Raw genomic sequence first — 27,088 nt, forward strand, 5'->3', positions numbered from 1 at the left:
TGTTAGGCCTGGCTGAAATCGGAAACGTTTCTGCAGATAGTTTGTTTAGAGGCCTTTATGAGCCTTTGGAGATAGTTTGTTTGGAGGCCTTTGGGTTTGGACTGTAGTATGTCTCCAAGTAAGCTCTATTGCCATTTTTCCACAGGCACAATGACAGTGACTAGTATATGTCGACACTCTGGGCAGGGCCCCTGTGCCAACGCTTACTCCTATCGTCCCATTTGATCCCACAGAATTCCACAAGGCAGGAATTTGCCCTTCTGAGAGGGTCAGAGGATCAAGCAATAGAGTTCTGAAGGAGAGAAATGAAAGAGTGGCCGTCTCCTGACAGCCCAGTCTCAGGCAGCTCCTGCTGCCTTGGCCTGTATCTGTAAACACCCGACTTTTCTGCCTTGGTGTTTCAAGCTGAGCTAGGGCTGGGTGTGCTTCAGTGCCAGGTGCCTTGAACTGTGGTCACACTTTTGTCACCAGCACTCCGCCTTCCTTTCAACCGTCTCACAGGATCACCCGCTGCCAGTCTGCTCCCTGCATTGTTTTGACTTCTGTGTGGAGGCTTGTTGCTTTGATGGGACCTTCCTTCACTTCTGTTCACTTTCAAGTCCCAGGGAGTCCAAGGTCAGCCCTCCAGGGGTTTAGTTCTAAGGGCTATCCAGTTGGGTGAGACTGACTTCCTGTAATGGACAGAAAATAATGGCATTTTTTCCTTGACCCTACCAGGCACTGCCAATACAATTACTGCTCTTGTGGAGATGAGGACTGGAGGGATGAGGAACTTTCCAAAGGTGTGTGTGCACACGAGAGCATCCGGGGGTGGGGGGGAGGGGAGGGTCCTGTTCCTCTTGTCATTTTCTTCCCCAAACGTTTAATTCCTGTCTAACTGTGATAAGAAAACACCAGACAAATCTTAGTTGGGGAACATTCCACAAAATACATGACTGTCCTTAAAACTGCCAGTCATCAAGGACAAGCAAAGCCTCAGAACTGTCACAGCCAAGAGGACATGATAATGAGATGTAACGTGGCATCCTGGAAGATGTCTTAGAACCAGTCAGCCACTGAGAAAACCCTAAGGAAATCTGTATGTATATGGTTAACCATGATGCACCAATACTGATTCACTAGCTATAATAATAAATAAACCAAACTAAAACAAAATGCTCATAATAGAAAGCTAGCGGAGGATTTAGGGCTCTACTACATTTGTAGCTTTTCTATAAATCCAAGCATCCTAAAGAAGATTCTGGGTGTTTTTCAAAAGCTCAATGTGAAGTCTGTGAGTCTCCTGGGCTGGCTGCTGTGGTATTCTCGTCTTCGTGGAGACCTTGAATCGCTGCCCTCACCTCTGCAATTCGTTGGCCACTTTATAGACAAGTACACACTGGTTTTTATTGTTCCTGCTGATCCAGGTGGCAATGAGTTTATGATTCCTGTGTTACACAGTCCTGTGATCTGGCTGGGGAATTGCTTGCTAAAGGTCACTACAAGGGGGCGTTGCTGGGTGTGGTCGTCTACCACTCCCAGTGCCTTTAGAGGCTGGGTGGGAAAGCTGCTTAGATAAATTCAATTCCACACAATTCAACAAATGTTAACTTGAGCTTCTTCTGCACTGTAAGAGCTAGGAATCTGAAACAGAAGCAGGCTGTTTCCTGTTCAAGTCCGCCTGGTGCAGGACAGTAACAACTATGAGGCAACTGGAGTTCAAGAAGCAAACCACCACCAGCTGGGTAAGGGTGTGGAGTGTGTGTGTTGGGGGGGGGGTGGCACATCACTAGAGTAGAGAGAGTTACTCAGCCCCAGGGCAAAGTCTGAGTCTAAAGTACCGAAGAATTCTCACCAGGGGAAAAAGGCTTAGTTCTATAGGGGCTCTGCACTGCTGGGTTTTCAGAGTCTCAAGGCTTTTTGAAAGTTACTTGGTACCAGTAGGGGGACTACACTAAGGCCAGTTTTCTTGGCAGGGCATTCATCTTACATTCAGTGGTCCGGTTTCTGTGAGAACATGAAAGGGCTTTGATATACATGAGTAGCAAACTCACGGTCCAAGGAATTTGGCTAACTCTTGCGCCTGGAAGTATGAATGGTGAAGAGAGGTTTGTGTAGGATTTTCTAGGCTATAAAACAGGTTGGCACCCCTGGTAGGGTGGACATAATCCTGCATTTTCTGCTGATGGCCTTAGGATTGATTAGCAAAGGAGGTCAATGGAGAGGAATGGTCTTTCTCACATCCTGTGATATTAAGACAAGGTGTGGTCCCCTTGAGCCCTTTCTTCTTCCTTCCTTTCGCCTCCTCTTCTCCTCCTCCCCCTGCCCCTCCCCTTCCTCCTCCTTTATATATGAGCCAGATCTGGAAGATTCCTTCTTTGGACTCCTTCACTCTCTGTGAGATTCAGAAGTCATATTCTCTTTAGTTCTTAGTGCCAGGTACTGGGCAATGCCCATTTTGCCAACAAGGGGATTTTTCTTTCTTTGATGTTAGGTCATCACATTAGAAAAGCAAATTTCCAACATGAAGGCTCCAAGTCAGTTGTTTGTTCCTTGTAAATCCGCTCTACAGTGATTGGAGTTAATCTCCCATCTCTCATGTCGCTTTCTGAGGACTGGAGAATAGTCACCTATTACGGCCTCATCCCCCTCTTCTTCCCACTTCTCTCCAAGGCCGGTGCACATCACATAGCCCAGGGGAGGTGATATCCTTCCCATCACAGACACTTTTGTCAGCACCAGAAACTCTACCTGCTAGCCTTTATTTAGCACCTGAGTGGCCACACAGGCTGCAAGTTGTTTGTAAATTATACAACTAATTGTTGAGCAGTCAGGGGCAACATTTTGCTGTTGTTATTTTGAGACAAGGTCTTGATATGTACCTTTGGCTAGCATGGACCTATGTAGGACCAGCCTGACCTTGAACTCCCTGCCTCTTCCTCCCAAGTGTTTCTACTACATCCAGCCTAAAATTTACATGTGCATTTTTCCTTTCTTGTATTCCTGCACATTACTTGTGTGTGGTGACCTCCGATTCCAAGAGAGCATCAGGTCCCTTAGATCTGGAGTTATAGACCATTGTGAACTGCCAGTCGGGTGCTGGGAATTGAACCCGAGTCCTACAAAAAAAGCAGTCAGTGCTCCTCAGTGATGATCCAGCTCTCCAGTCCAGGGAAGCTGGTTTTTCATATTTTTTTTCTTTTTTCAGATTCCCCAACAAACAGACGAAGATTTGAAAGGTACTATGTGGAGCTACATTAATAATAAAGGAACTGAAAAAAAAGAGCTAAGATATAAAGACATGATTTTTAAGATGGATAGAGAAGAGTCTGGGAAGATTTCTTTGAATCTTTGAAGAAAATGAGTGACTGATGATTTGGCATACATTAGGAAAATTGAAATCAAAACTGCTTCATCTAACCCCAGTCAGAGTAGCCAAGATCAATAAAACAGATGACAGCACACACCGGCAAGAATTTGGAGAAAGTAGAATGCTTACTCATTTCTAGTGAGAGTGCAAACTGGTACAACCACAGCAAGGACCAGTGTAGCAGGAAGTTGAAAACTGATCTATTTCAAGATCCAGCTATACCACTCTTGAGCATTGTATTAGGTTCTCTAGAGAAACAGAACTTACACAATGAATCTTTCTATAGATAAATGGATGGATGGGTAGATAGATAGATAGATAGATAGATAGATAGATAGATAGATAGAAGGTTCAGATTTTTTTAGAACGACCTACAGGCTGTCATCCAGGTAAGCCAACTGGCTATGAACGGATAATCCAAGAATCCCTAAGTTGTTCAGTCCAAGGGGCTGGATGTCTCAGCTGGTCTTCAGTAGATGCTGATGCCAGTGGCTCTAACACCAGTGGAGGAATGGACTTGTTAGCAAGGTGACAGCAAGCAAGCAAAGAACAAATGCTTGCTTCTTCAATGTCTTTGTATAGGCATCCAGCAGAAGGTGTTGCCCAGATTAATGGTGACCTACCTCAAGATCTAACTCAAAGATGTGTGTCTTCCCATCTCAAAGGTCCAGATTAGAAGTCAACTCTCCACTTCAAACCAAGCAAAACCTTTCTCATAGGTGTGCCTTCCATTTCTGGGTTTTAATTCATTCCAGATTAGTCAAGTTGACAACTAAGAATAGCCATCACATGCGTATACTCAAAAAGCTCTGCAACCTATTCCAGAGATACTTGCTCTCTGATGCTCTATTCATCATAGCCAGATGATTGGCTATTGGTTGCTCTCTACAACCTGATGATAAGGCCCTGTTGCTGAGACCAACACTTATGTCATCAAACATGGAGATGTTCAGCTGGTGCCTAACTAGAAGCCTCCCCCCTACTGACTAGTGTTCATGATGTTAGAAGGTACCCTGCCTGCACGCTACTGGAGGAGAAAGACAACCATCAGTATCACCCATTTACAAACCCTGTGACCTACAACAGTGATCTACCTGCGAGATAGACCGGTCCAATAGTGGCACAAATATTATGAGAGTAACTAAACACTATTCTTTTAGTGTTGGATTTCAGGCCCACTCTATGAGATATGGCCAAGAACCTGTGCCTAGATAAGTCATCAGCCTAGACTCTAGGCCCCAGAGGAAACCTACTATTATTCTGCTAAAGAAACATACCAATAAAATGACCCCTAATGACACTGTATTCACAGAAGGAAGCATCATTCAACCCTCATCATTAAATGCCGTTTCCTGCAGCAGATGGGAATTAACACAGAGATCCATAACAAGGCAATGTGTATATGTATGTGTATGTGCTGGGGGGTGGGGAGGACAGCGACTTTAGAGCACCCAGTCCTAAATGGAACATCTTCATCAAACCCCTCAAAGCTCAAGGAAGAGGAGGTAGAAAGATTGTGAGAACTAGAGGTGATGGATGAGTCCAAAGAAACACCATCTTTCAGATATGACAGGACTGATGCTCATATGAACTCAGACGCTGTGGCAGCACACACGAGACCTGCACAGGTTCAAGCCAGACGATGTCCCAGCGCTGAGAGGGGAGGTAGGGTCTCAGTCCTAACCAAAAAGCTGTTTGCAGTTGATTTCAACTGGCAAAGGGAAAGTCGGTTTTCTCCAATGGAGTATCACCACTGCGAATATCCATGGCCGGTCACATGCCCAAGAGTAGTTGGCTAACACAAAATGAACTCCATAGTTTTGTTGGTTTTTGGGTCGGGGGGATTGTTTGGCAGAGGGTCTTAATTGGGTTTTGTCTGTTTTGATTTCCACTGTGTGTGTGTATGTGTGTGTTTAAGAGAGAGGAAGAGAGATCTAGGGAGGTGGATATAAGGTGTGAACTTGTTGGAGAAGGCATGTCACTGGGGGTGGGCTTTGAGGTTTCAAATATCCAAACTACAGCCAGTATTACATTCTCTCTGGTCTCTGTCTCTCTCCCCTCTTCCTCCTCCTCCCCTTGTCCCCCCACACCCCGCACCCCCACCCCCACCTGCTGCTCTGAGATTATGATACAAACTCTCAGCTGCTGTTCTAGCGCCACACCTGCCTGCCTGCTGCCATGCTCTCCGCCATGATGGTTAAGAACCAACCCTACAAAACTGCAAGCAAAGCCCCAATTAGATGCTTTTATAAGTTACATCATTGATCATGTTCTCTCTTCACAGAACCAAAACAGTAACTAGGGCAATCATGTCTTTAGAAGGTTCCCAGGAGCTGGAGGTATAGGGTAAGTGAGAGAATCTTTGGCTAGCGTTCATGAAGCCCCAGCTTCATGATCAGTTCCTAGCATCACAGATTGGAGTGTGCTGACTCCCACTTGTAATTCCACTACTTGAGAGGTGGAGGCAAGAGGATCAGAAACTCAAGACCATCTTCAGGGTGTCTAGCAAGCTTGAAGCCAACCTTTGACACATACATAAAGCCTTCAGCTGACAGTTTCTGCCCTATGTTCAGACAATAGTAAAATAATTAACAAGACACAGCATTACAAAAAGAACTAGTGGAAAAGACGTTTTCAATGCCCATCTCTCAGCCATCCATCACCCCCAACTTCATCATAGAAGTCTAGGGGAAAGCACATCCCAGCTCTGTACTCTACGGACCAGTAACAGTTAACGGAGAGCTTCCATTATGCTATTATATATTTATAAGCACGGAAGGAGCATTATTGTCTCCCATAAATACTTTATTAGACATTCAGAAGCTAGAATCCAGTCTGCAATCCCCTGACTTACATAAAACCTCTTTTTAATAAACCGGAGTGAGCTTTGAAGTCACAGGGACTCTAAAGTTATGTTGGTACATGCTTGTGTGCAAGGGCGAACTGTAGCAATTAGAACCAGGGCTGAACTCTCATCCTATGATGCTTACACCTTTCTAAATATGTTTGAAGACTTAACAGTGCTTCCAGAAACTCACCTGTCTACCTACATCTGTTACACCTAACATTTAGAATTCCTTCCTTTAAAAATATTTAGTTGATAATTTCGTACATGTATACATATATCTTGGCTACCCCTCTCCCATATTCTCCTCCTAATCTTAATATCCCTCCTACTCCTTACCAGTCTTTTTTTCCAGATTCATGACATTAGGTTTGGTTTTGTGGACCACTTAGTTTAACTGGGGCTACCTGTTGTGACCATTGGGTTGTAGCCTGGTAGGGTTACAAACAAGAACTAAAGGCAACAACTCCCTCGCTCCCTGATCTACCCATAGGAAATGGTTCAGCAGTGAGGCACAGGATCTCCTGAGCCTTCTTCCATCCATACCTGGCTGATGATGGGGGCATTCTTTTGCAGGCCCTGGGAAGATCTGGGGGATTTGTGGTTGCGTGGTTGTATACTGCTGAAAGGATGGCATTTTTTTTTTTTGTAGCTCTTCTCCCTGTCTCCTGGATTGTGCATTATTTTCACCCTCTTCTGTAGCCATCCCCGAGACTCACTGTGGGTAGTAAAAACGTCTTGTATTATTCTCAGCACACTAAGTCATAAGTCTGTGCATTCATGGCAGAGGCTTCTCTGATTAAGGCTAAGAGTAGTTATCTGTGGGTTAAAACATTTAGAAGGCAGCTCAATGCCATGCCTCTCTGTGTGATGGTGGTTTAGGAAGTCTCAAAGGAGCAAGATAGGAAATTGCTCACCTCATTTTCTTTCTTTCTCTCTCTCTTTCTTCTCTTTCTTTCTTCCTTTCTCTCTTCCTTCCTTCCTTCCTTCCTTTCTCTTTCTTTCTTTTCTTCCTTCCTTTCTTTTTTTTTTTTTTTGTCTCACAAGGCCCACTCCCCATTGCCTAATATTTAATGTCTTGATAGGCACCAGCCTATAGATTTCACTAAAGTCTTAATGTTTTCTTGAAGAAGATAAATCCAGCCTTCACTACTCTGTCTTGGGAAAAGTGGAAATTCTACTGTACTCTTTTACAAGTCGAAGCTCTTGAGGGAGGCAGAGAAAGGCAGATCTCTGAGTTTGAGGCTAATGTGGTCAACAAAGAGAGTTACAGGTTAGCCAGGGCTAGAGAGAAACCCTGTTGGTGTTGAGTTCACATCAACTCCATATTCAGAATTCTTTAACAGGGCATTTCTTTGATATAATACAGCCATCCTCATAAGACCAAATAATTCTTTAATGTTCTCTAATGGCTAGTATATATCTGGATTTTCGTAAGCATCTCAGAATATCTGAGGTCTGTTTGAATAAGACCCCTAAGTCCGTGCATTGCTTTGACGGCTACATCTCAGTTTACTTTCATTCTAGAGATGATGCTTCTCCACATACCTTATGCCAAAAAACTTGCTAAGTACCAGCCCCGTCCTTGGATGCCTCACTTTCTGGAAATGGTCCCCTGCTTCTTTGTGCTATCATTATATTCATTCCCAATTCACTTGTTAGGCCTGCTGGTTGAATCCAGCAGCGATCGGTTCTAGTCCCAATACTTTTGCTAAAGAATTGCATGCTGTCAGAAGGCATGCCACTTCCTCATTGCTCCCAGCATCTTCTAGAGATGCGAGTGTAAGCAGGCTCAGGTGGTAGCAGCTTAAACCTTCGACTTTTAACTTCCCCGGCACCATTTTTCCTAAAAGCTTCAGCATCCACTGCTAACAGCTGCATCAGCACTTGAGTATTACTAACACATCGTTGCTTCTGTTAATGAACTTTGTGAGGAAGGAGAACTTTCACTCATCAACTTAGGTCCATTCACTTACTCTGAAGGTGCAATCTGTTGACAACAGACGCTGCTTAACTGACTGGGGGTGGGGAGGAATGAGCTAATTCTGAGAAAACAAGAATGTATTTAAACACTGCCCTATTTTAATCTAAATGCCACCCAGAGGCAGGTCTGCAGCCTGGTAATCTGTCCCACTTTGCAGCCTGGTTTCTCCTCCAGCCCTGTAGGAACTCAGGAGGGTTTACTCCTGCCTCACACGGTTCTAATGCTATACTGTATTTTGCAGAACTCAAGTATTCTCTCATTTCTTAATTCATTTAATCAACACATACTATTTGTTGTGCATGTGCTGAAAGTTTTGATGCTGGCGGTGTCATCAAACTGTGCATAAGCACGGATATATGTTGTGTGTAACTTTGCTACCCTGCCTAAGCTCCAGGAATGCTGTTACCAGCCCCAACCCAGGTTCCCTCAGATCTATGGATAAAACACACACATGTATTTAATTAGTTTCCAACCCACCTTATTGCCTCAACTGCCGGGCACTATTCATCTCCCGTGGCTAGCGTACCCTTCCCAATACTCTTAGCTCATCACCTCTCAACCTGTCCTAGCTTTAGCTGCTTAGCCAGCTTCAGTCCCAGCTCAACAGCCCAACCTCCCATGTGGAGAAGAGGCTCATGGCCGCTCTGCTCGACCTCTCACATGGGTTGTTGGCTCTTCTCCCTCTGAAGCATGGCAAACACTCCTTTCCTCTCTCGCCTGTGTCTCAGTTTGCCTGAGGGGACCCAAGAGTCCCACCTATCCTTCCACCCAGCAACTGGCTCATGGCATCTTTACTGATAGATCAAGAACCAATTCCACCCCTACACCTCGCCTTTTCTATACAAATAGGCAATGATATATTTTTAGGAATTTTACAGCAACACATTTGTAACTGAAAATCAATGATAACTTAGGCAATACTCAACAATCGTTAAAATTCACATATTAAGACACCTGTGTCACTGAGTTACAAAACAATGCAGAACACATCTTGGCATACAGTGCAACATGCAAAGGTTCAAGACAGATAAAGCTATATATTTAAGAACTTGGAAATATGTGAATAGTTACAGAGGACACCCCAACATACTTAGGTAAAAGTTCTCTCTTATTGAATTCAGATGTTGCCTTTATTGTATTCTATGTGTTGCAGAGACTGTTTCTAACACTTCATTCCCCTTGTTTCATTGGATTATTTTTCAATACCAAACTTTTAGTTCATTTAGCAATATAGTACAAATACCACTGTGCCTTTCTTGACACTGTATCAATGAAACATAAACAGCATCTTTCCCTCTGACTTACAAATACATCAGAAGACCCTTGAGACACTTCACCATCCATTTGTGTGTTTAATCTAAATTTGTAGATATGGAATTGCCTAAGCCAAGTGTGTACGTATTTAATTCTGACAGCTTTTGCCAACACACTCAGTGTCTAGCGGGGCTGGTTTCTTCTCACCTTTTCACTTTTAATGTCTATTGTAATATGTCCTCTTAAATGAGAACAAGCATATTATGTATTGCAGTGGTAGTAACTTTACAAACTAGCCCAGGAAGAAACTGCTTTGATGTTATCTTCCTAGTAACAATAAGGCACATCCTTGTTTGAGTCTATTTTGTCTGCCAGGAGTTTTCTTTTTCCAAAACTGGATTTTCTCATGTAGTTTTAGACATGTTTTATTGAGTTCATACACAAGTCTTTCGGTTTCAGTAATCACAAAGAGAGGTCTTGCAGTTTGTCTTCTAAACTGTTTAGGTTTATGTAGATAGATATGAATGTAGGTAGATAGATAATCTTTTTAAACTAAACATTTTTATTGAATTGTATTTACAATACAGAACAGCACGCAAAGCATGACTGATTGAACAGCTTGGTAAATACTCATAAAATGTAGAATGCACCCATGTAACCAGCACCTAGATCAAAAACAAACACTACCAGCACCAGAGAGCCCTTGCGTTCTCTTCGAGGGCAAAGAAGCCAAGTAAAATCCAGTGTATTCCACATGGCTGCACTTGTACAGAGCACACGTTGTACACAAACAGGTGGCCCTAGCCAGTCCTGATCGAGCCAGTCCTGATAGCGTTTACTTTTGGGCAGGGAGGAAGTTGCTGAAAGAGAGAGATTTCAGACACCACTTAGCCCAATCTGAAACTGTGGAAATGAAGGCCTTATGCCCAGGTCTGCTAAATCCTACTGCTGCCTGCATGGTAACTACAGCAGCCACTTAGCTTCTTTTTTGGTTTGTTTTTTCAAGTAGATGATCCTATGTGCCAAGCTTGAGCCCTTCCTGATTCGTGTCTTTTCTCTGACTTCCTTGGTGAAAAGTCCCAGTGTGGTGTTAAGTAGTAGAGGAGACAGTTAAGCATAGCCTGGCTCTGTCAGAAAGGCTCTTTGGTTTCAATGGTAAGAAGCTTGCCTCTAGGGAGGAGTTGCCATGCCAGTGAATTATAGATCAGCTCCTAATAGGAGTGCTTAATTCTATCAAATCAAATGTCTTTTAACACCAGATTAAGACTGTCTAAAATTGAATTATCCTTGCACTCCTAACATAAACTCAAATGAGCCATGATTTTATTCTTTCTTTCAAGTGCGACTGAGCTGTGGGCCTAACAAATTACTGAATAACTTGTATTGATAATTGATACTTATGTTTGTATTTGCAGATATGTGAAGGCTTGAGGTCAACCTCAGCTGTTTTTCAGCTTTTCACGTTGGATTAAAGTTTGGTATTTGTGTGCGTGTGTGTGTGGGGTGGGGGGTAACACATGTCATGGGCATGCATATGGAGGTCATAGGACAACTCTGTGGAGTTGGTTTTCTCCCTCCACTTTACACAGGTTCTAGGAAATCAAATCCAGGTTGCCAGGCTTGTAGAGCAAGAGCCTCCACTAACTGAAACAGCTCATCTGCCCCACCTTATTTTCTAGACAGGGGATTTGCAGCTCATCAGTTAGGCTGGGCTGGCTAACCAACACACCAGCAATCTGCCTCGCTCTGCCTTCCCTGAGCTGGGAACAAGGGCTCAACCTCAGGACCAGTTTGACCTGAGTGCTGCAGATTCAACTCAGGCCTCAGGACGGAGGGGCAAACGCTCCTGAAAGAGCGACTGCCTGGGCTCTGGAGACAGGAGCAAGCCACACTTACCAAATATCTCCTTTTTCACACAATCTTTATCATCTTTATTGTGGTTTTCGAATCACTGTTATTATACCAACTATACAAAGTAAATATGGAAAAACATTTCCTTTATGTAGTAATTTAAGATTCAAGACCCCTTCTCTAGCTTCTGAAATTATTAAAGCAACATTGAGAGTCCTCAGTCCCCCAAGCCTGTACAATGGTCTTCTATTTGCATTTCAGTATGGCAGTTGTAGTCTCTGTATTAAATTTTATTACTTAGTATTTTTCTCTAAAAACTTCATCTCTTAATTTGTGTGAGATTCCTCTGGCAACTGGAAACAGTTGTTTAACAACCCATTCTCCGTCTCACTTAAAGTTTCCTCCATGCCTCTCCTGTCTCTTAGGAGGTTGGCTAATGGACTGTTTCCCTGAGCATCCTCACCATGCCAAGCAGCTTTTGAATTTCTTGCCCTTAGACTAATTGCCTCCTGCTTTCATCTTTCCTACCTCCTTTCTCTGCTTTGCTTTGTTTTGCTCCTTGCTCCACTTCTGAGACCACGGGCATCACTGCAAACTCTATTCTCCACGTTACTGTCTTGTCTTTTTTTTTTCTTCCTTCCTTCCTTCCTTCCTTCCTTCCTTCCTTCCTTCCTTTCCTTCCTTCCTTTCCTTCCTTCCTTTCTTTCTTTCTTTCTTTTACCTTTTCCTTTTTTTTTTTTTTTTTTTTTTTTGGTTTTTCAAGACAGGGTTTCTCTGTGTAGCCCTGGCTGTCCTGGAACTTTGTAGACCAGGCTGGCCTGGAACTCAGAAATGCGCTGACTGCCTTTTCAAGGGTGATGTCGCAGGGGCCTTGCAGTGCCTTCTGTGCTCCTGTCTGTGAGGAGCTGCTCTCTTATTTTACCATCAGGAACCGACTGCATTCTTACATTTGACTTTCCGTGAAGTCACTGTCTTGAAGGAAGGGTTGCTCTAGAAAATGGCTCCATCTTTCTAGCTCCCTTCCATTCCCTGTGATTTAAATGAATATGGAGGCATATATGTATGCATCTAGATTTACAGGCTTTTCCTCCCAACAGTTATTTTAGCTGCCTCTTCTTTATGTCTCATGCCTATCCTGTGCAATCTGGATTCAATTCTAGCAATTACTTCCCAGTGCTATGTTTTTCCTCATTAATTTCAAAAGGTGTATAGTAACAGGCCAGGCCCCCATCCCACTATTTCAACACTCCCCAGCCCACTGACAGGAATCTGTAGAGCTCTTCTGAGTGTCGCCATTATTTTCGGATTGGCCCACTGTCCTTTGACCTAAGAATATTGCAATGCTCCCATCTACAAGGCGTCAGTCAGACTACGGCTGCTTTCGCCTACATCCCCCACACATCTGTTCTTTCACTTGTGTTCTGAGGCTCGTGGGGGACCACCTGTCACCTAGTTCTGCAGTGACCATGGCTATACTTGCTACTCCTTCTGTTGCAAAAAAAACCCAAAAAAAAAACAAAAACAAAAACCCTACACCATTGGCAGCATCTTCCTTCAGTTTAAATGCTGTTAAGAGCTCTATTGTCCCAGAGACTTTTATGATCACATGAAACTATAGTTAGATATCTGCTCTACCCAAAGTGCTTTTCACATAGACCACCTCATTCATTTCTGACTCAGCTCAGTGAATGAAATTCTATGACTTCATCTTTCCAGTGGCAGAACTGGGTCCAAAATCGTGCTGCTCAATAGACAGATAAGCTGCAAACCATCTAGCTTCAGATAACCTCCTTCTCACGGTGTCTATCACTTCTTAAATTATACCATTGTCAGCAAAATTTATATTTGAACTTAATTACTTATAGCTACATATTTTAAAACCTAATAAAAACAAATATTACAGGTCAAAGCTAAAAACATAGGTGATAAATAAATGTTTCTTGCTAGTCTTCAGAAAGTACAGTAAGAGGAGGAGAGGCTGGTGAGGAGCGAATGGTGCTGTACATCTGAGCTACGTGTTCTTCCTCTTCCTCTGCCACTACTTCTAGAAAACATTATATATGGTGCTTATAATTTATTAATAAATATTTTCCTTATACATAACTATTTAGGAAAAGCTAGAAACAATTTTTCCATACTTCATTAACAACTCAGTATTTTTTGGTTGGTTTCTATGAAACATGAACATTCACTAGTCCTTATCACATGGACCCTTATCTCTTCGATATATTAGAATCATTCTGCCATTAATATTCCTTTGCTAGTAAATTATTCAAGAAGTGTGAAAATATAAATTACTTTTATGTTATAAATCTATTTTGTAGTCACTTTTTGTTGTTGTTGTTGTTGTTGTTGTTGTTTGAGACAAAAATTTCTGTGTGTAGCCCTGGCTGTCCTGGAACTGACTCTGTAGATCGGCCTGCCTCTGCCTTCTGAGTGCTGGGATTAAAGGCATGAGCCACCACCTGGCAATAACATGTTTCTTACGTTTTAACAACTAATGGCAGCTCAGGAAAAGCACTGCCTTGAAACACTCCTATAGCATCTCAACACGCTCCTTCAGCTCCTCTCATGTCTAGGAGATAACTCAGTTTGAGATGGGAATGATTAATATTGAGATTAAATAGAAGCAACTGGAAAAACTCATGAGAGGACAACATTTCTTGGTAAAGCTTTGTCCTCTACTACGGGAAGACTTATTTCTAACTAGGATTTGTTGGTTTGTTAGTTTGAGGGCCAAGGATCAAAGCCAGGGAACTCAGGGCTTTGTGCGTATCAGGCAGTGAGCTAGACTCCCAGCACTAGAAACTCAAGTCTAAGCCAAGCTGACAAGAGATGTATTTTTTAATCATATGCCAGGTTTCCCTTTAGAAGAACTGTTATGTAGGAAATATCTCTTTAATTTAGGAAATAAATGAAAATGCTATTATCTACCCATGGACACTAGTAATTTAGCTTTTACAATGATGTCTGTTGATTAATACAACTCTGATTACTACCAAAACTAACACACCCATTTCTTCTACTGAAGAAATTTCCTTCTTGTCACCAAGTCAAAGATGTAATTTAATGTGACATGTTGGTTGCTAACAAAGGTTTTACACCATCTCCATTTGGTTGTTAGTTCATAGAACTAAGGCAATAAAACAAGACGACAACGAGTAAGTAAAACCCTAGTTTATCCCTCAAAATGAATATATTTCCCTCCAACCCCGCTTAGCCAAAAATATAAAAATATAAATGACTATGTATACTTCAGTGATTCTGTTTATATTTAAAGATTTACCAAACTTAAAAACATTAGAAAAGTATTTACAGGTTGAGTATCACTATCCAAAATGCTTGGAACCAACAGTAATGTTTCAGAGTTTAGATTCTGTTTTCAGATTTTGCATATACACATCCGGGTCTAAATACGGAGTGTACTTATTTCATACACTGTATTCATTAGTTTCAAGTAGTTTTATACACTATTTACAGTGTCTCTGAAATTTACCTGTGACCTATCATATAAAGAGTGAAATTTTCCAATTGTGTCACGCTGTCAGTTTAAAATTTTGGATTCTGGAGCATTTCAGATACTGGATTTTATTATTGTTGTTGTTGTTATTGTTTTGTTTTATTTTGTTTTGTTTTTCGAGACAGGGTCTGATTATATTGCTCTGGCTGGCCTGGAACTCACTCTGTAGACCAGACTGGCCTTGATCTCAAACAGATCTGGTTGCCTCTACCTCCTAAGTACTAGGACTAAATGCATACGCCACTATGCCTGACCCAGACATTGGATTTTGGATTAAGGATGCTCAACCTGGTAGATGGGAAATAAAACAGTTAACTATAATGGCCACAAAACACTGGGGAAAAAAAATCTAAGCAACTAAAAAGAACTCAGCTATAGCCATACAAGTATAATTTACAGTTTCTCAGAAGAATAAAACACTGAATGTCTTTCTCTAGAGAGCGAAGATTGTTTCTTCCCTTGCCCCAGACAAATGGCAGTCAATGGTTTGAGATGAAAACAAAACACAACAGGTATTCACCTAAGGAATCTCTAATAAAGACATAAAACTTTTCATTCATAATTAAACAGTTCAATTACTTCTCCCTCAGTTAGATAATACTCTCCCTTTAGAAAACTATAGTATTAGTTAAGCCTACTTTTTTCTTATATGGACTTTTCATTTGTATTTGTATACCTTACACATGTTTAGTTGGCACACCTTAAGAATAACACAAAATATGTTATTCTTTAAGAAAATTATGAGACTGTCAATTTTTAAAGAATAATCCCAGATACTTAATTCAACAAGCAAATTTCTTACCATCAGCAGTAGAGATTTTTTAAGTGAACATTAAATCTCACTGAAGATTATCAATGCCATATGAAATGTAAACTTGTTTTGAAGATTTGTGTCCATTTTGTAAGCCAGAACTTGTACTGAGGGTTTTAGGAAGATAACCTACAAACATATAGTCAATCTGCCCCATGAAACATCTCAGAAACACAACATAAACAGTTAAGAACCATACCAGAGTCCTGCTAATGTCCAAACTTCAACAAGGATTTTCTTGAAGTCCAGTACAGTGGTTACTGGCTCAAGAGCCCATGCTGAAGTATTAGCAGTACAAGCTTTTGACTTTTAAAACTACCCCTTAAAGAAGAGCACACTTGGTTACACATGGCTTTTAACCTTGAGCTACACTTATGCTACAAAACCAATACCCCAGGGTTAGTCAGGTGGCAATGTGGACATTGTCTGAGCACTGTTTGGAGTCCTTGGTCTTCCAGCTTTGATGGAGATCACGGAGGCGCTCGGAAGTCCGTGTGCTTACATTCAGAGCAGGGTGCACTTTACAAATCCCACTCTCCTCCATGAGTGACAGGCCGCAGATCCCGAAGTACGCGTGCAAAGCATCTGGAAGGGATTTGAAGCTACGATCAGCACTCTCACTTGTACACACTGCAAAGAATCTACAGCAAATCAAATCACTACATTTAAAATTAGAAGGGCCCCCAATGGAGGAGCTAGAGAAAGTACCCAAGGAGCTAAAGGGATCTGCAACCCTATAGGTGGAACAACAATATGAACTAACCAGTACCTCCCAGAGCTGTGTCTCTAGCTGCATATGTATCAGAAGATGGCCTAGTCAGCCATCAGTGGGAGGAGAGGCCCTTGGTCTTGGGAAGATCATATGTCCCAGTACAGGGGAATGCCAGGGCCATGAAACGGGAGTAGGTGGATTGGGGAGTAGGTGGATTGGGGAGCAGGGCAGGGAGCTTTGGGAATAGCATTTGAAATGTAAATGAAAAATAAATAAAATTAGAGAAATGCTAGTTTATGAAAGAATTAGTCTCAATTTCAAACACTATTTTAAAAAGTCGATCAAAATCATACATTTTACTATAGAAATTACTATTAGAAGAATATACCACATGATTTTCTTGCCTATGTTCTCTAAGGATCTTGACAATAATACCTGCTGACTACAAAATACAGGGGAAAAAAAGAATTTATATTATATAATAACTTTTTCTTTCATTTCCTATTTTGTTTTTGTGGTGCTAACTCTATCCAGGGCCTTCTAGATGCTCAGTATGTCCTTTACCAGAGTCTTAGAAAAATTTCTAAATAGGAAAACAAGAATAGCTTCTGAAAGCAAGCAGGAGCACCTGCCTGGCCACCCGAGCTCTGTCTCCACAGGTCCTAGGCATACAGCAAGCCTGTGTGCAGTGCAAGCAGAGAGGCCACCTGGAGTGCTGTGCAGCTTCTGCCCTGACAGACAGCACGGACTCACTTTCTGTGTAGCTAGGAATGACCCTGTGCTCCGGCCTTGCCAATCTCCCGCTTAGGAGCCACAACTCTCTACTGAGTAGTCACGGAAACACATGGCCTCTGCCTGCCTGACAACCTTATATAGTCTTCTCAAGTGCCCAGAACCCTGCAGTTATGGGACACTACAAAAATAAGAAGAGGTTTCACAGCAAGCCAAGAATGTGTTTCTATTTTTGAAGTGGCCAGCATTTAAGATCGTAAGAGCTATTAAAGTTCAGAATACCGTCCTTCACAAGTCTAACTTTGTTATAAGCTAAATGGCTCACTTTCCTCTAATTTTCAGAGTAAAAGAATAATTTTCCCCTTATTCCTTATAGTTACTCTAAAATTACAAGGCGAACAAAGTAGTATTAACCTCGTTTGGAAATCAAAAAACTTTCAAGAAAAAAGAAAAAAGAAAAGGACTGGAGAGACAGCTCTATAGCTAAGAGAGCACTGGTTGCTCTGAGTTGCAGTATCCATAGCTCACAACCATCTGCACGTCCAGTTCCAGGGGAGCTGACACCTTTTTGTGGCATCTGCAGGCACAGCATGCATGTGGTGCACAGACATACACATAGGCAATATATCCATACACATAAAATAAGGGTTAAAAGAAAGAGGTGACTAACAGGGGTTCAACACACACTGAGTATAGCATCAACTGGATCTTGTAGAAAATCTAAATCTCTCCATATGAAATTTTTTCCTCAAAAGAAATTTTATAAAAGTCAGAGATCTGCTTTTAATTTTAAACCTCCAATCATTAAAACAGAGCAAACCAAAGCAAAACTACCCAAGCAGTCTAAAATCCGATCTTCTGTAGACAGTGATGTATTCTCCACAAGAGTAACAGAAGCCCTGAGTCAAATCTGCTACTTATCTTACTAAAACAGTTAAGGTGCTCATCTGGCAGACAGTAGCTCAGAGGTTTTCCTATAGGCTCGCTGAGCAGGCCTTCACAGGCTCCAAGACATTGTCTCTAAGTCAGCCTCATACAGATACAAACAACTAAACTTAGCAACTGATCTCTTTAGAAAAAAAAGCTTCAAGAATTTCCCTCTATACCTTGAAGAATTTCCCTCCACACCTTGAAGCCAACACTTTGACAGCAAGAGTAGGAGGATTAAGAAATCAAAATCAGGCTGAAAAGATGGCTCACGGTTAAGAGCAATCACTGCTCTTCCAGAGGTCCTGAGTTCAATTCCCAGTAACCACATGGTGGCTCATGACCATCTGTAATGGGATCCCATGCCCTCTTCTCTTCTGGTGTGCTAAGACAGCTAGTGTCTTATACAGTGTTTTATATATATATTCATATATATATATATAAAGAAATCAAAATCATCTCTGGCTATGCAGTTGGCTCAAGAAGAACATGGGCCATATCATAAGATCCTGTCTCAAAAACCTACAGCCTACAAAATAAAACTTCACGGTACCTGAAATAGTTGGCATTTCAAATATGTAAGACGGACTCAAAAGGTTGAATTTATTTCTGTTATTTGTTAAAACACTGCCAGACTGATAGATAAAAAAGGAGGTGGGGGGAGCCAGGAACAAAATAATCACCAGATTTCTTGGACATCAAACTTATTTACAGCTACATGGCTATGTGTTATACATATCAAAAGAGAAAAATATCTCAAAACTATTATTTTGCTTGAGAAATTTATTTGTGAAAACATACCTTGGTGTATGCCTTTGAAATATCCCACATTTTTCTCTAAGACAACATGTTTTTAATAAAAACAAGTGTAAATTATTCCTTTTACTTTAAGCAAAATACAAATTCCACAAGCCTCTTCTTTATGTTCTGATTCAAGCACACATTGCAAGCACAGAAGTTCTATAGAGATGAACAGAAAAGCAGTCCCTAGTGTCACGGTAACTAAGATCATGAGCCCTTCCTTGCTGCAGTAGCCACACATCCTTGCACATTAGTGTGCATCCTCCAAGAATACACCATATCAAATACACCAGAGTGCTCCACTATTTTAGCAGTGATTTTTATAGACAAGCTGCAAACAGGTTCATTTTGTTGAAGTAAAATAAAAATGGGGTGAGTAAAGGCTGGAGAAGGCTGCTAGAGAGGGGTGCTAATTTGGGGGTGCCAGTCATATGGTCTGTAGCTATTTGGTTCCTGTGTTTTAGGTAATGAGCATAAGAACCCAGAAATTAAAGTATTGGTCTAAAGAAATTAACTGAAAGCAGAGTAGTGGAATTAAGTCCCAGCACTTGGGAAGCAGAGGCAAGTGGATCTCTGTGTGTTTGAGGACATCCAGATCTACACCGTGAATTCTAGGCCATCTGGGGGCTACAAAATAAGAACCTGTCTTTAAAAAAAAACTAACTGAAATTGCCAAAATTTATAGGCAGCATGGCATACTTATAATTCAGAATTTGAGAAAGTTTTAACTAAGTTAGTACATGTTCACTGTACACAATGAATTGCATAAGAAATTTTCATTAAAGAGTATCATGTGCACTGTCCTTTCTCTCCAACCTGACAGTCTCTGTTGCTTCAGGGTCATATGTATATAAATGATCTGTGTCTATATGAAGTCAAAGATCCCAAACAAGAGAAAATGGGACAGGTACCTGTCTGAGCCTGGTGTATTTTTCTTAATATGAGGGTCTCCAGTTGCCATTTCCTGCCAAGAACACAATTTCATTTTTTATGGCTAACTAAACTCCACTTACCCATTCATCAGTTGTTAAACACCAAGGCTGGGTCTTATCTTGGCTACTGAGGATGCATGACATGGCCCAAGGCTCTCTCTCTGTAGTGTGGTACCTTATGCTCCTTTGAGTATACACCCAGAACTGGCACAGACTCTCCTGACTTCACTGTTTATGAGGTGGGACTGTAAGCATGCATCACCAACCACATCTGGTTTATGTTGTGCTAGAGATCAAATTCAGGGCTCCAACATGCTAGCAAACATTCAACCAACCAGCCACACTTGGGCTTGAGCAAGCCCTTGAGCAATGGTTTTAATGTATTGATGAATTTGGTTTTGAGAATTTTTTTTTAACTTAGAAGTCTCTCTTGTTCCCCTCAGAACTCAGTGTCCTGTATCAATGTGAAGTACTTGAGAATCACTTGTGAAGAGAGAACCTCAGTTACAGAAAGGTCCAGTTCAAACTGACCTGTGACCATGTTTGTGGGGCACTGTCTTGATTCCTGCTGAATGTAGGAGGGCTTGGCCCACTCTGGTTAGTAACATCACTAGGCAGGTGATCCTGAGCTGTATAAAAAGCTAGCTTTAGTGTAAGACAATGCAAGCCAGAGAGCAAGCCTAACTGACTTTTCTCGATAGTGTATAAGCCTAGTTGTACAAGCCAAATAAACCTTTTCCTCCTCAAGTTGCCTTTGTCAAAGTAATATTACAGCAATAGAAAAGCAAACTAGAACACAGCTTAAGTCAAAGCTAATAACCCTGACATCACAGCTAATAATCCTGACATTTTAAATGAGCCAAGTAACTCCTTGGCTAGGACCCACTCAGAACACCTGCCTTACTTTCATACATGAAATAAATAAACATTGCTAAGTATTGGGGATGTGGAGAGATGCATACACACTAATAGAACTTAACAATTTACCCTCCCTTTATACTACCCATACCTTAAACCTGTCGCAAACAATGTTTATGATTTTTATTTTGTATGTAGCCATGGGTAGGTGCCTGGGTGCACATTTAGAGGTCAAAGGTTCTCCTCTTCTCCCATGTGGGTCCTGAGAACTGAATTCAGGTCAGCAGGCCTGGCAGCAGATGTGCTTATCCAGTGAGCATTTCACTGGCCTCCAGATACCATCTTTTACAAACATATTATTGACTATATCATTAGTGGCAGTATTTTCTATCATGTACACTTTCTGAAGGAGACATAATACTTACAAGGTCTACTCAAGAAGTAAAACACTTACTCCTTGAGATTCGTGTCAAATGTAATTACCTGGATGACTGTCTGGCCATTTAGCAAATCCCCCAACAAGGCGATCTTGAGTTGATAAGATGTAGTTCCTATTCTTCTCAAAGTTAGTGTACTGGAAAATTTTCAAAAGCTAAAAACAAAATGACAAAAATTAACAGGCACACAATTTCTTACTGGCCTATGGCTCAGAGTTCAGCTAATGATCACTCAGATAGACTTAGTCTAGCTTAGACTCTCAGAGCAAATCTCTGGAGACTTGAGCACTTAAATTAGCCAACTATGGTAGCTTTTTTATTTGATTACCAAGCTCATTAGCAGGAAGGTTTGATATTGTCAAGATATGACTTCTACCAAGGCACACCTATAGATTTAGTAAATACCTACTAAGATCACACACACAACACACGCAGAAGAACATTACTCAGGCACAAGAAGGAAAACGTCATATATATTTAAAAAACAGATGGCTCTTAACATCATGCTAAAGTAAATAAGGAAGACATTGAGGAACAAATATTGCATGAGTGTGGTAGCTTACAAGGTCAACTCAACAGGATCTAGAGTCAACTTCCGACAAACCTTTGGACATGCCTCTGAGGGAATATCAAGATTAGGTTGCCCGAGATGGAAGACCCACCCTAAATGTGGGCAGCACTATTTCCATAGGATAAGATGGTGGGGTGCACAGACAGGAGAAGCTAAGTGAACCCCAGCAATCCCTGCTCCCTGCTTCCAGACTATGGACAAACGTGATAGGCCACTCCCTGCTCCTGCTGCCAGACCTTCCCTGCCACAGTGGGATGTAACTCCCAAAACTCTTAAGCCTCAACAGACCTTTCCTCCCTCAAGTTGCTTCTGTCAGGTGTTTTAGTAACATGATGAGATGCCCAGAAAGGACACGTGGAGACAACGAGTACAACATGACTATAGGAAGCTGGGGAGAGGACAGGGAGGCACTACTGCTGACAGGATCACAGGTCATGTGTACAATGGCAATGGTGGTTATATCTTACTTTGGATATCACTATTACTACTGAATGGTTAAAGTGCTAGACATACTATGCTATAGCTATGCTCACCACAGTGTTCATAGGAACATTACAACAGAACAACAAGCTTGACAACTCAGGCCCTTCTGAGTAAAAGAGATGGTCTGGTACTGGGAGCTTCTTAGTGTGATGCAACAGGAAACACCAGCATCACTTAAGTGATGCTTAGTGTGGGAAGTAATTACAGCTCATGTTTTAGATGTGGTACAGATACTAGCGGTGTTCTTCTGTTAAGTTATTTTCATTTAGAAGACATACTGAGGGATTTCCAGAAAACAAAGATTGTCTTCAAGTCAACATGGTGCCTGGGAGGAGTTAATAGGAGACGGATGGTTGCGGCTGCTCTGGGGTGGCCAGCACTGATGGTGAGGAATACACGGGAGCTCAGTACACTAGCCTCTCTATTTTATGTAAGTCTAAACACATTGCTAAATGGCATTAGAACTAAACAGATAAGCTAGTGCCTTCATTTTAAACCAGTCTATTTTCAGATTTGTTTCAAGCACATACATGATTTTTAAGAGGGAAAAAATAGGGACTGTGGTGGTCTGAATAGGTATGCCTCCCATAGACTCCTGTGTTTAAATGCTTGGTCATTGGGAGTGGCACTATTAAGAGGTATGGCCTAGTTAGAGTGAGTGGTCTTGTTGGAGGAAGTATGTCACTGTAAGGGCAGGCTACACCCAGTCTGACACACAGTCCCCTTCTGCTGCCTGTGGGTAAAGATGCAGAACTCTCAGCTCCTTCTCCAGCACCATGTCCACCTGCACACTGCCATGCTTCCCACCGTGATGATAATGGACTGAACCTCTGAAACTGTAAGCCAGCCTCAATTAAATGTTGTCCTTTATAAAGAGCTCCCTTGGTCATAGTGACTCTTCATAGCAGTGAAACCCTAACTAACAGAAAGACATTACATACAAGATGAACACAAGCTCTGTTATATTCAGAACATCTGCACAAAGATGTAAACACATTTCAAGATGAAAATGATATAATGGCTCAGTGACTTTATGTAGCAAATTCAATCAATGAATTTTGGAAGTTTTAGGCAAAACAAACAATAAAAAGGAAAGAAAATTTTCAAATGGATTTCCAGTGAATGGCCAACATTATTTCTTTAAAGTTAACTTCCTGTTTCCAGGTATGGCTTCCTGATTAATTCCTGTTGTAGATGCTTTAGTTAGCTTTACTAACAAGGTGTCTGGTCTAATGGGTATGTAACAAGTCCTACAGACGTTTAAGCAGGTACAGGTATCATGTGGCTGGGTGTCTTATTACCTTCAGTGTTGCGCCCACCCAGAAGGAGTAGCAGGTGTCGACGGGCTTGTTAGGCCTCCCGTGGTACCCGTTCTGCTGCCTCATTATGCACCACCTCTTTATCCTGTTCAGTTCTTTCTCTGAAAAAACTTCTTCCAGTTTACCCATCAGGCACAGTGACGCAATGCCACAGAAGGTGGATCCTCCTGATGATCAAAACACAAACTGTATGTCTATGGCCTATGAAAGCAGCACGACATGTCGGGAGAGGGGACAGTCCCATTAGCCTACAGGACAATGAAATAAAGTTCAGGAAAAAAACTCAGAATACTACAGTCAAGTCTCCCGTGCCAACTGGAAAAACAGAACAGAATTTAAAATAATGTAAAGTTCTAAGGCATTATACTTATAAGGAGCAAGATCAAAGAATCTGTTTCAATTACACGATTTACACTTACACCAGAACTAACCAACCCCCTTACGTTCCCCATAGCTTTCTCTACTTCCACAGATCTGCATTCAGGGAGGCAGCCAAGAATCGAAACCATTAAAAAGCAAACAGCTTCTAAACAGACTTTCCTCTTATCACTTCCTGGCTAATTCAGCAAAACAGGATTTACATAGGCATTAGTGCCCAAGAGATTTAAAGATAGGAGCAGCAACACAGGCTATATGCAGATTAAACTCTGTCCCATAATGGCTTTACCAATCAAGTTTGTTAATTTAATTAGCACTCATGTTTGTATATACCAAGTTATCCATACGAATCTCTCTCCTCTGAAACATGGAACTTAAGGTAGTCACCAAGCCCGCAGTCAGAGGTAGAGTAGGAAACTAAGCACACAGGCACATAAAACAACTCCATTTCCTTTACTTAATCACCATACCAAAAAACATAAAGAGAAGGAAGTTCATGGGAATTCAGTGTTCAAAGGAAATTAGGACCAAAGGGATTTAACATTTTTGTTCTGGACTAAGGAATACAGATCATTTTTAAAGAACCATAGAAACTAATTTGTCTGAGATTCCTAGCATGAATCTAGAGAGATAAAAATAATTGTAATCATCACAAACTCAGACAGCCCAATTCTTACACAACATATTCGACTGTACCCCCAAAAGCGCTTTGCTCCTGGTGAATTAGTAGGATAAAGTGAACTTTGGCGATCAAGGCCCAGACATTAGTCACCATCTGCCTGGTCAGTCTCTCAGTCTACAGAGACTGACCATGTAAAAGATAGGAACAAAACAACTGACTTAGAAAAAGGAGAAAAGAACATCACCAAACACAACAGATTAAATGTTTAGACTGGGGAGTCAGGAATAAAAGCACATGAAAAAGCAAGAATGCCATTAAGCCCAAACATTTCAAACTCAGCTTCCCGATCAATTGCACACATCTCGATGCACAAGTAGGTGAGCATCAGGATTACAGCCTAGCAGATCAGCAGTGACAATGAAAGCAGCATGAAGCCAGAATTACAGAAATCAGCGCTTGCTCAGGGCTGGGCGTGGACAAAGGACCAACCTTTACCTAACAAGTGACACTGGGACAATGAGAGAGAGGAAAGGCATAGCTCACACAAAAGGGGAACAAGGAGAGGAGCACTGAGCATGCTGGCAACCCCCACAGCTCAGTGTGGTTGCTGGAGGGCCACAGGGCTGGGACTGAGCACTGGTAGGCAGTGCTGCCCCAGCACAGCCACTCTACACTTCTGAGACTGTTTATTCGTGAGTACTATACTGGTTAACCCTGACTGTCAATGTGATAGGAGTTACACTTCCTGTGGAAGTTTCTATCTTAGGTTAGCTGAGGTAGGAAGACCCACCCGAGGGTGGGAGAATGGCATCATTCCAGTAGCCTTCATCTCTCTGCATCCTCCCTGCAGATGAGTGTGGTGAGATGCCGAAATCTTCTGCCTCCATGCCTTCTCCATGGTGATTGTGTCCTTTTACTGTGAGTCAAAGAAACCCTTCCTCCCTGGTTGTCTCAGGTACTTTGTCCCAGCAGCAGTCAACCAGCCTAAATAGGAAAAGACATGTTCCTCGAACAGGTCTTTTTCCTTCTGCCTCTCACAGTGGTTTAGCCCTTCTAATTGACTCTGTCACTTGAAAGGTGCCTTTTCTCAGCAGTCTGGTATTCTGAATACATGAGACTATATGTAAGCTATCAAATGGTAGCTAGCACAGAGCAGTAGCTAAATTACATAATAACTTTCATCTTAGTGCACAAATCTGAGATTACAAATTAGTGATATGTGGGAAACAATTAGTTTAACTGGATAACTAAAAACTAAAAAACAAACAAAAAAACTTGAGACAAAAAAACATTCAAATTCCTGAAGTGCGGGATACTCGAAAAACTCAGTAGATCTGATAGTAAGTTGTTCCATATTTCCAAACAGTGCTAACAGGCTTAGAAATGAAGAAGACCTTGTGTGGTATGTGCTATTCATGTAGTGTGTGCATATATGTATGCAGATACACATGCACATTATGTATGTCATAGGCTGGTGTCAGGTATCATATATATATATATGTGTGTGTGTATATATTATATGTATGTGTGTATGTATATGTATAATATATATATACATACATACATATATATATACATATATATATATATACATATATATATATATATATATATATATATATATATATCTCACATACACACACACACATACACATATATGTTTGTTGAAGAAAGATTTCTCTGTTTAGCCCTGGCTATCCTAGAACTCAATCTGTAGACCAAGTTGGCCTCAAACTCACAGAGACCCGCCTGCCTCTGCCTCCCAAGTGCTGGGATTAAAGGAATACACCACCACGCCGGACTCAATGCTACTTTTTGAGACAAGGTACATCACTAGGTCACAGTGCTGGGGTTCCAGGTCCATGACACCATGCCCAGCTTACAGAGGGGAATCTGAACTCGGGTCATCAGTCATCATGCTGATATGGCAGGTGCTTCACCAACTGAGCCGCCTTCCCACTGTGGCCTTGTCAGCAGGTTGAGTGTGGTAGTGTGGTAGCCTGTAATGTCAGCACAACAATGGCAAAGGCCTGAGGTCTGCCTGGGCTACACAGCATAGCCCTCATCTCAAGAAAAATAAACAAGATTGGGAAGATGTCGGCTCAGTGAATAAAGCCCCTGCAGGACAAATGTGGGGACCTGAGTTCAGATCTCTGAAATCTACATAAAGCTGGACACAGTAGCACAGGTCTGTAATGCCAGCAAGCTATCAAGTTAATTTGTCTGGCAAATAAGAGAGTTTTCTCAAACAAGGTGGAGGGTGAGAACCCACATCTGAGGCTGTCCTCAGATCTCCACATATTATGTGGCATGCAATGCCTATGCTTATATGCAAGTACACACATACTATAAAGGAACACACAGAAACATTAAAAAATTTAAAGTATGCATTCTGAGATGGTAAAGTGAGGCATGGTCAGCATGTGAGGGGGATGGCACTGTTCAGATTTGAGTGAACATAGGGTTAACTGAAAAGATGATCTGCTCAGCTATATACCAAATGTGTTATGAATACACCACTGATAAAACAAGGCAAAGCTCCTTTGGGGATATAATTAAGTGGAAAGAAGCAAACAGTAAACAAATATATAAAGACAGGTCACTTAGAAAATGCAAATTGTAGAAAGAAAAATAAAACCAGAACAGGAATTACAGAATGGGCTATATATGTGTGTTGTAGCCTCAAAGCCACAGTTAACAGA

General features: G+C 41.6%; 1 protein-coding gene and 1 long non-coding RNA gene across 4 annotated transcripts in view; one reads left to right on the plus strand and one right to left on the minus strand.

Moving 5' to 3' along the window:
• Positions 1–301: 301 nt before the first annotated feature.
• Positions 302–3,349, plus strand: Gm52364. The gene is made up of 4 exons (XR_003952671.1): positions 302–615; positions 718–782; positions 1,259–1,724; positions 3,188–3,349. It is a non-coding gene; the product is annotated as a predicted gene, 52364 (long non-coding RNA).
• Positions 3,350–9,841: 6,492 nt separating this feature from the next.
• The window catches only part of Pggt1b (protein geranylgeranyltransferase type I, beta subunit), a 45,746-nt gene continuing 28,499 nt past the window's right edge, over positions 9,842–27,088 (minus strand). The window contains exons 7-9 of one of the 3 annotated variants that reach the window (XR_001782356.2): positions 23,369–23,634; positions 21,060–21,168; positions 9,842–16,199 (exon numbers count right to left, since the gene is read on the minus strand). Coding sequence is in view for 2 of the 3 variants with exons in the window: in XM_006525866.4 (XP_006525929.1) it covers positions 16,018–16,199; positions 21,060–21,168; positions 23,369–23,553 (476 nt within the window). In the remaining variant the exon portion in view is untranslated. The remainder of the gene's footprint in view (positions 16,200–21,059; positions 21,169–23,368; positions 23,635–27,088) is intronic. The other 2 variants (XM_006525866.4, NM_172627.3) reach the window with 2 other exon arrangements.

This window comes from Mus musculus, chromosome 18 (assembly GCF_000001635.26).
Source record: "Mus musculus strain C57BL/6J chromosome 18, GRCm38.p6 C57BL/6J".
Taxonomy (NCBI): Eukaryota; Metazoa; Chordata; class Mammalia; order Rodentia; family Muridae; genus Mus; species Mus musculus.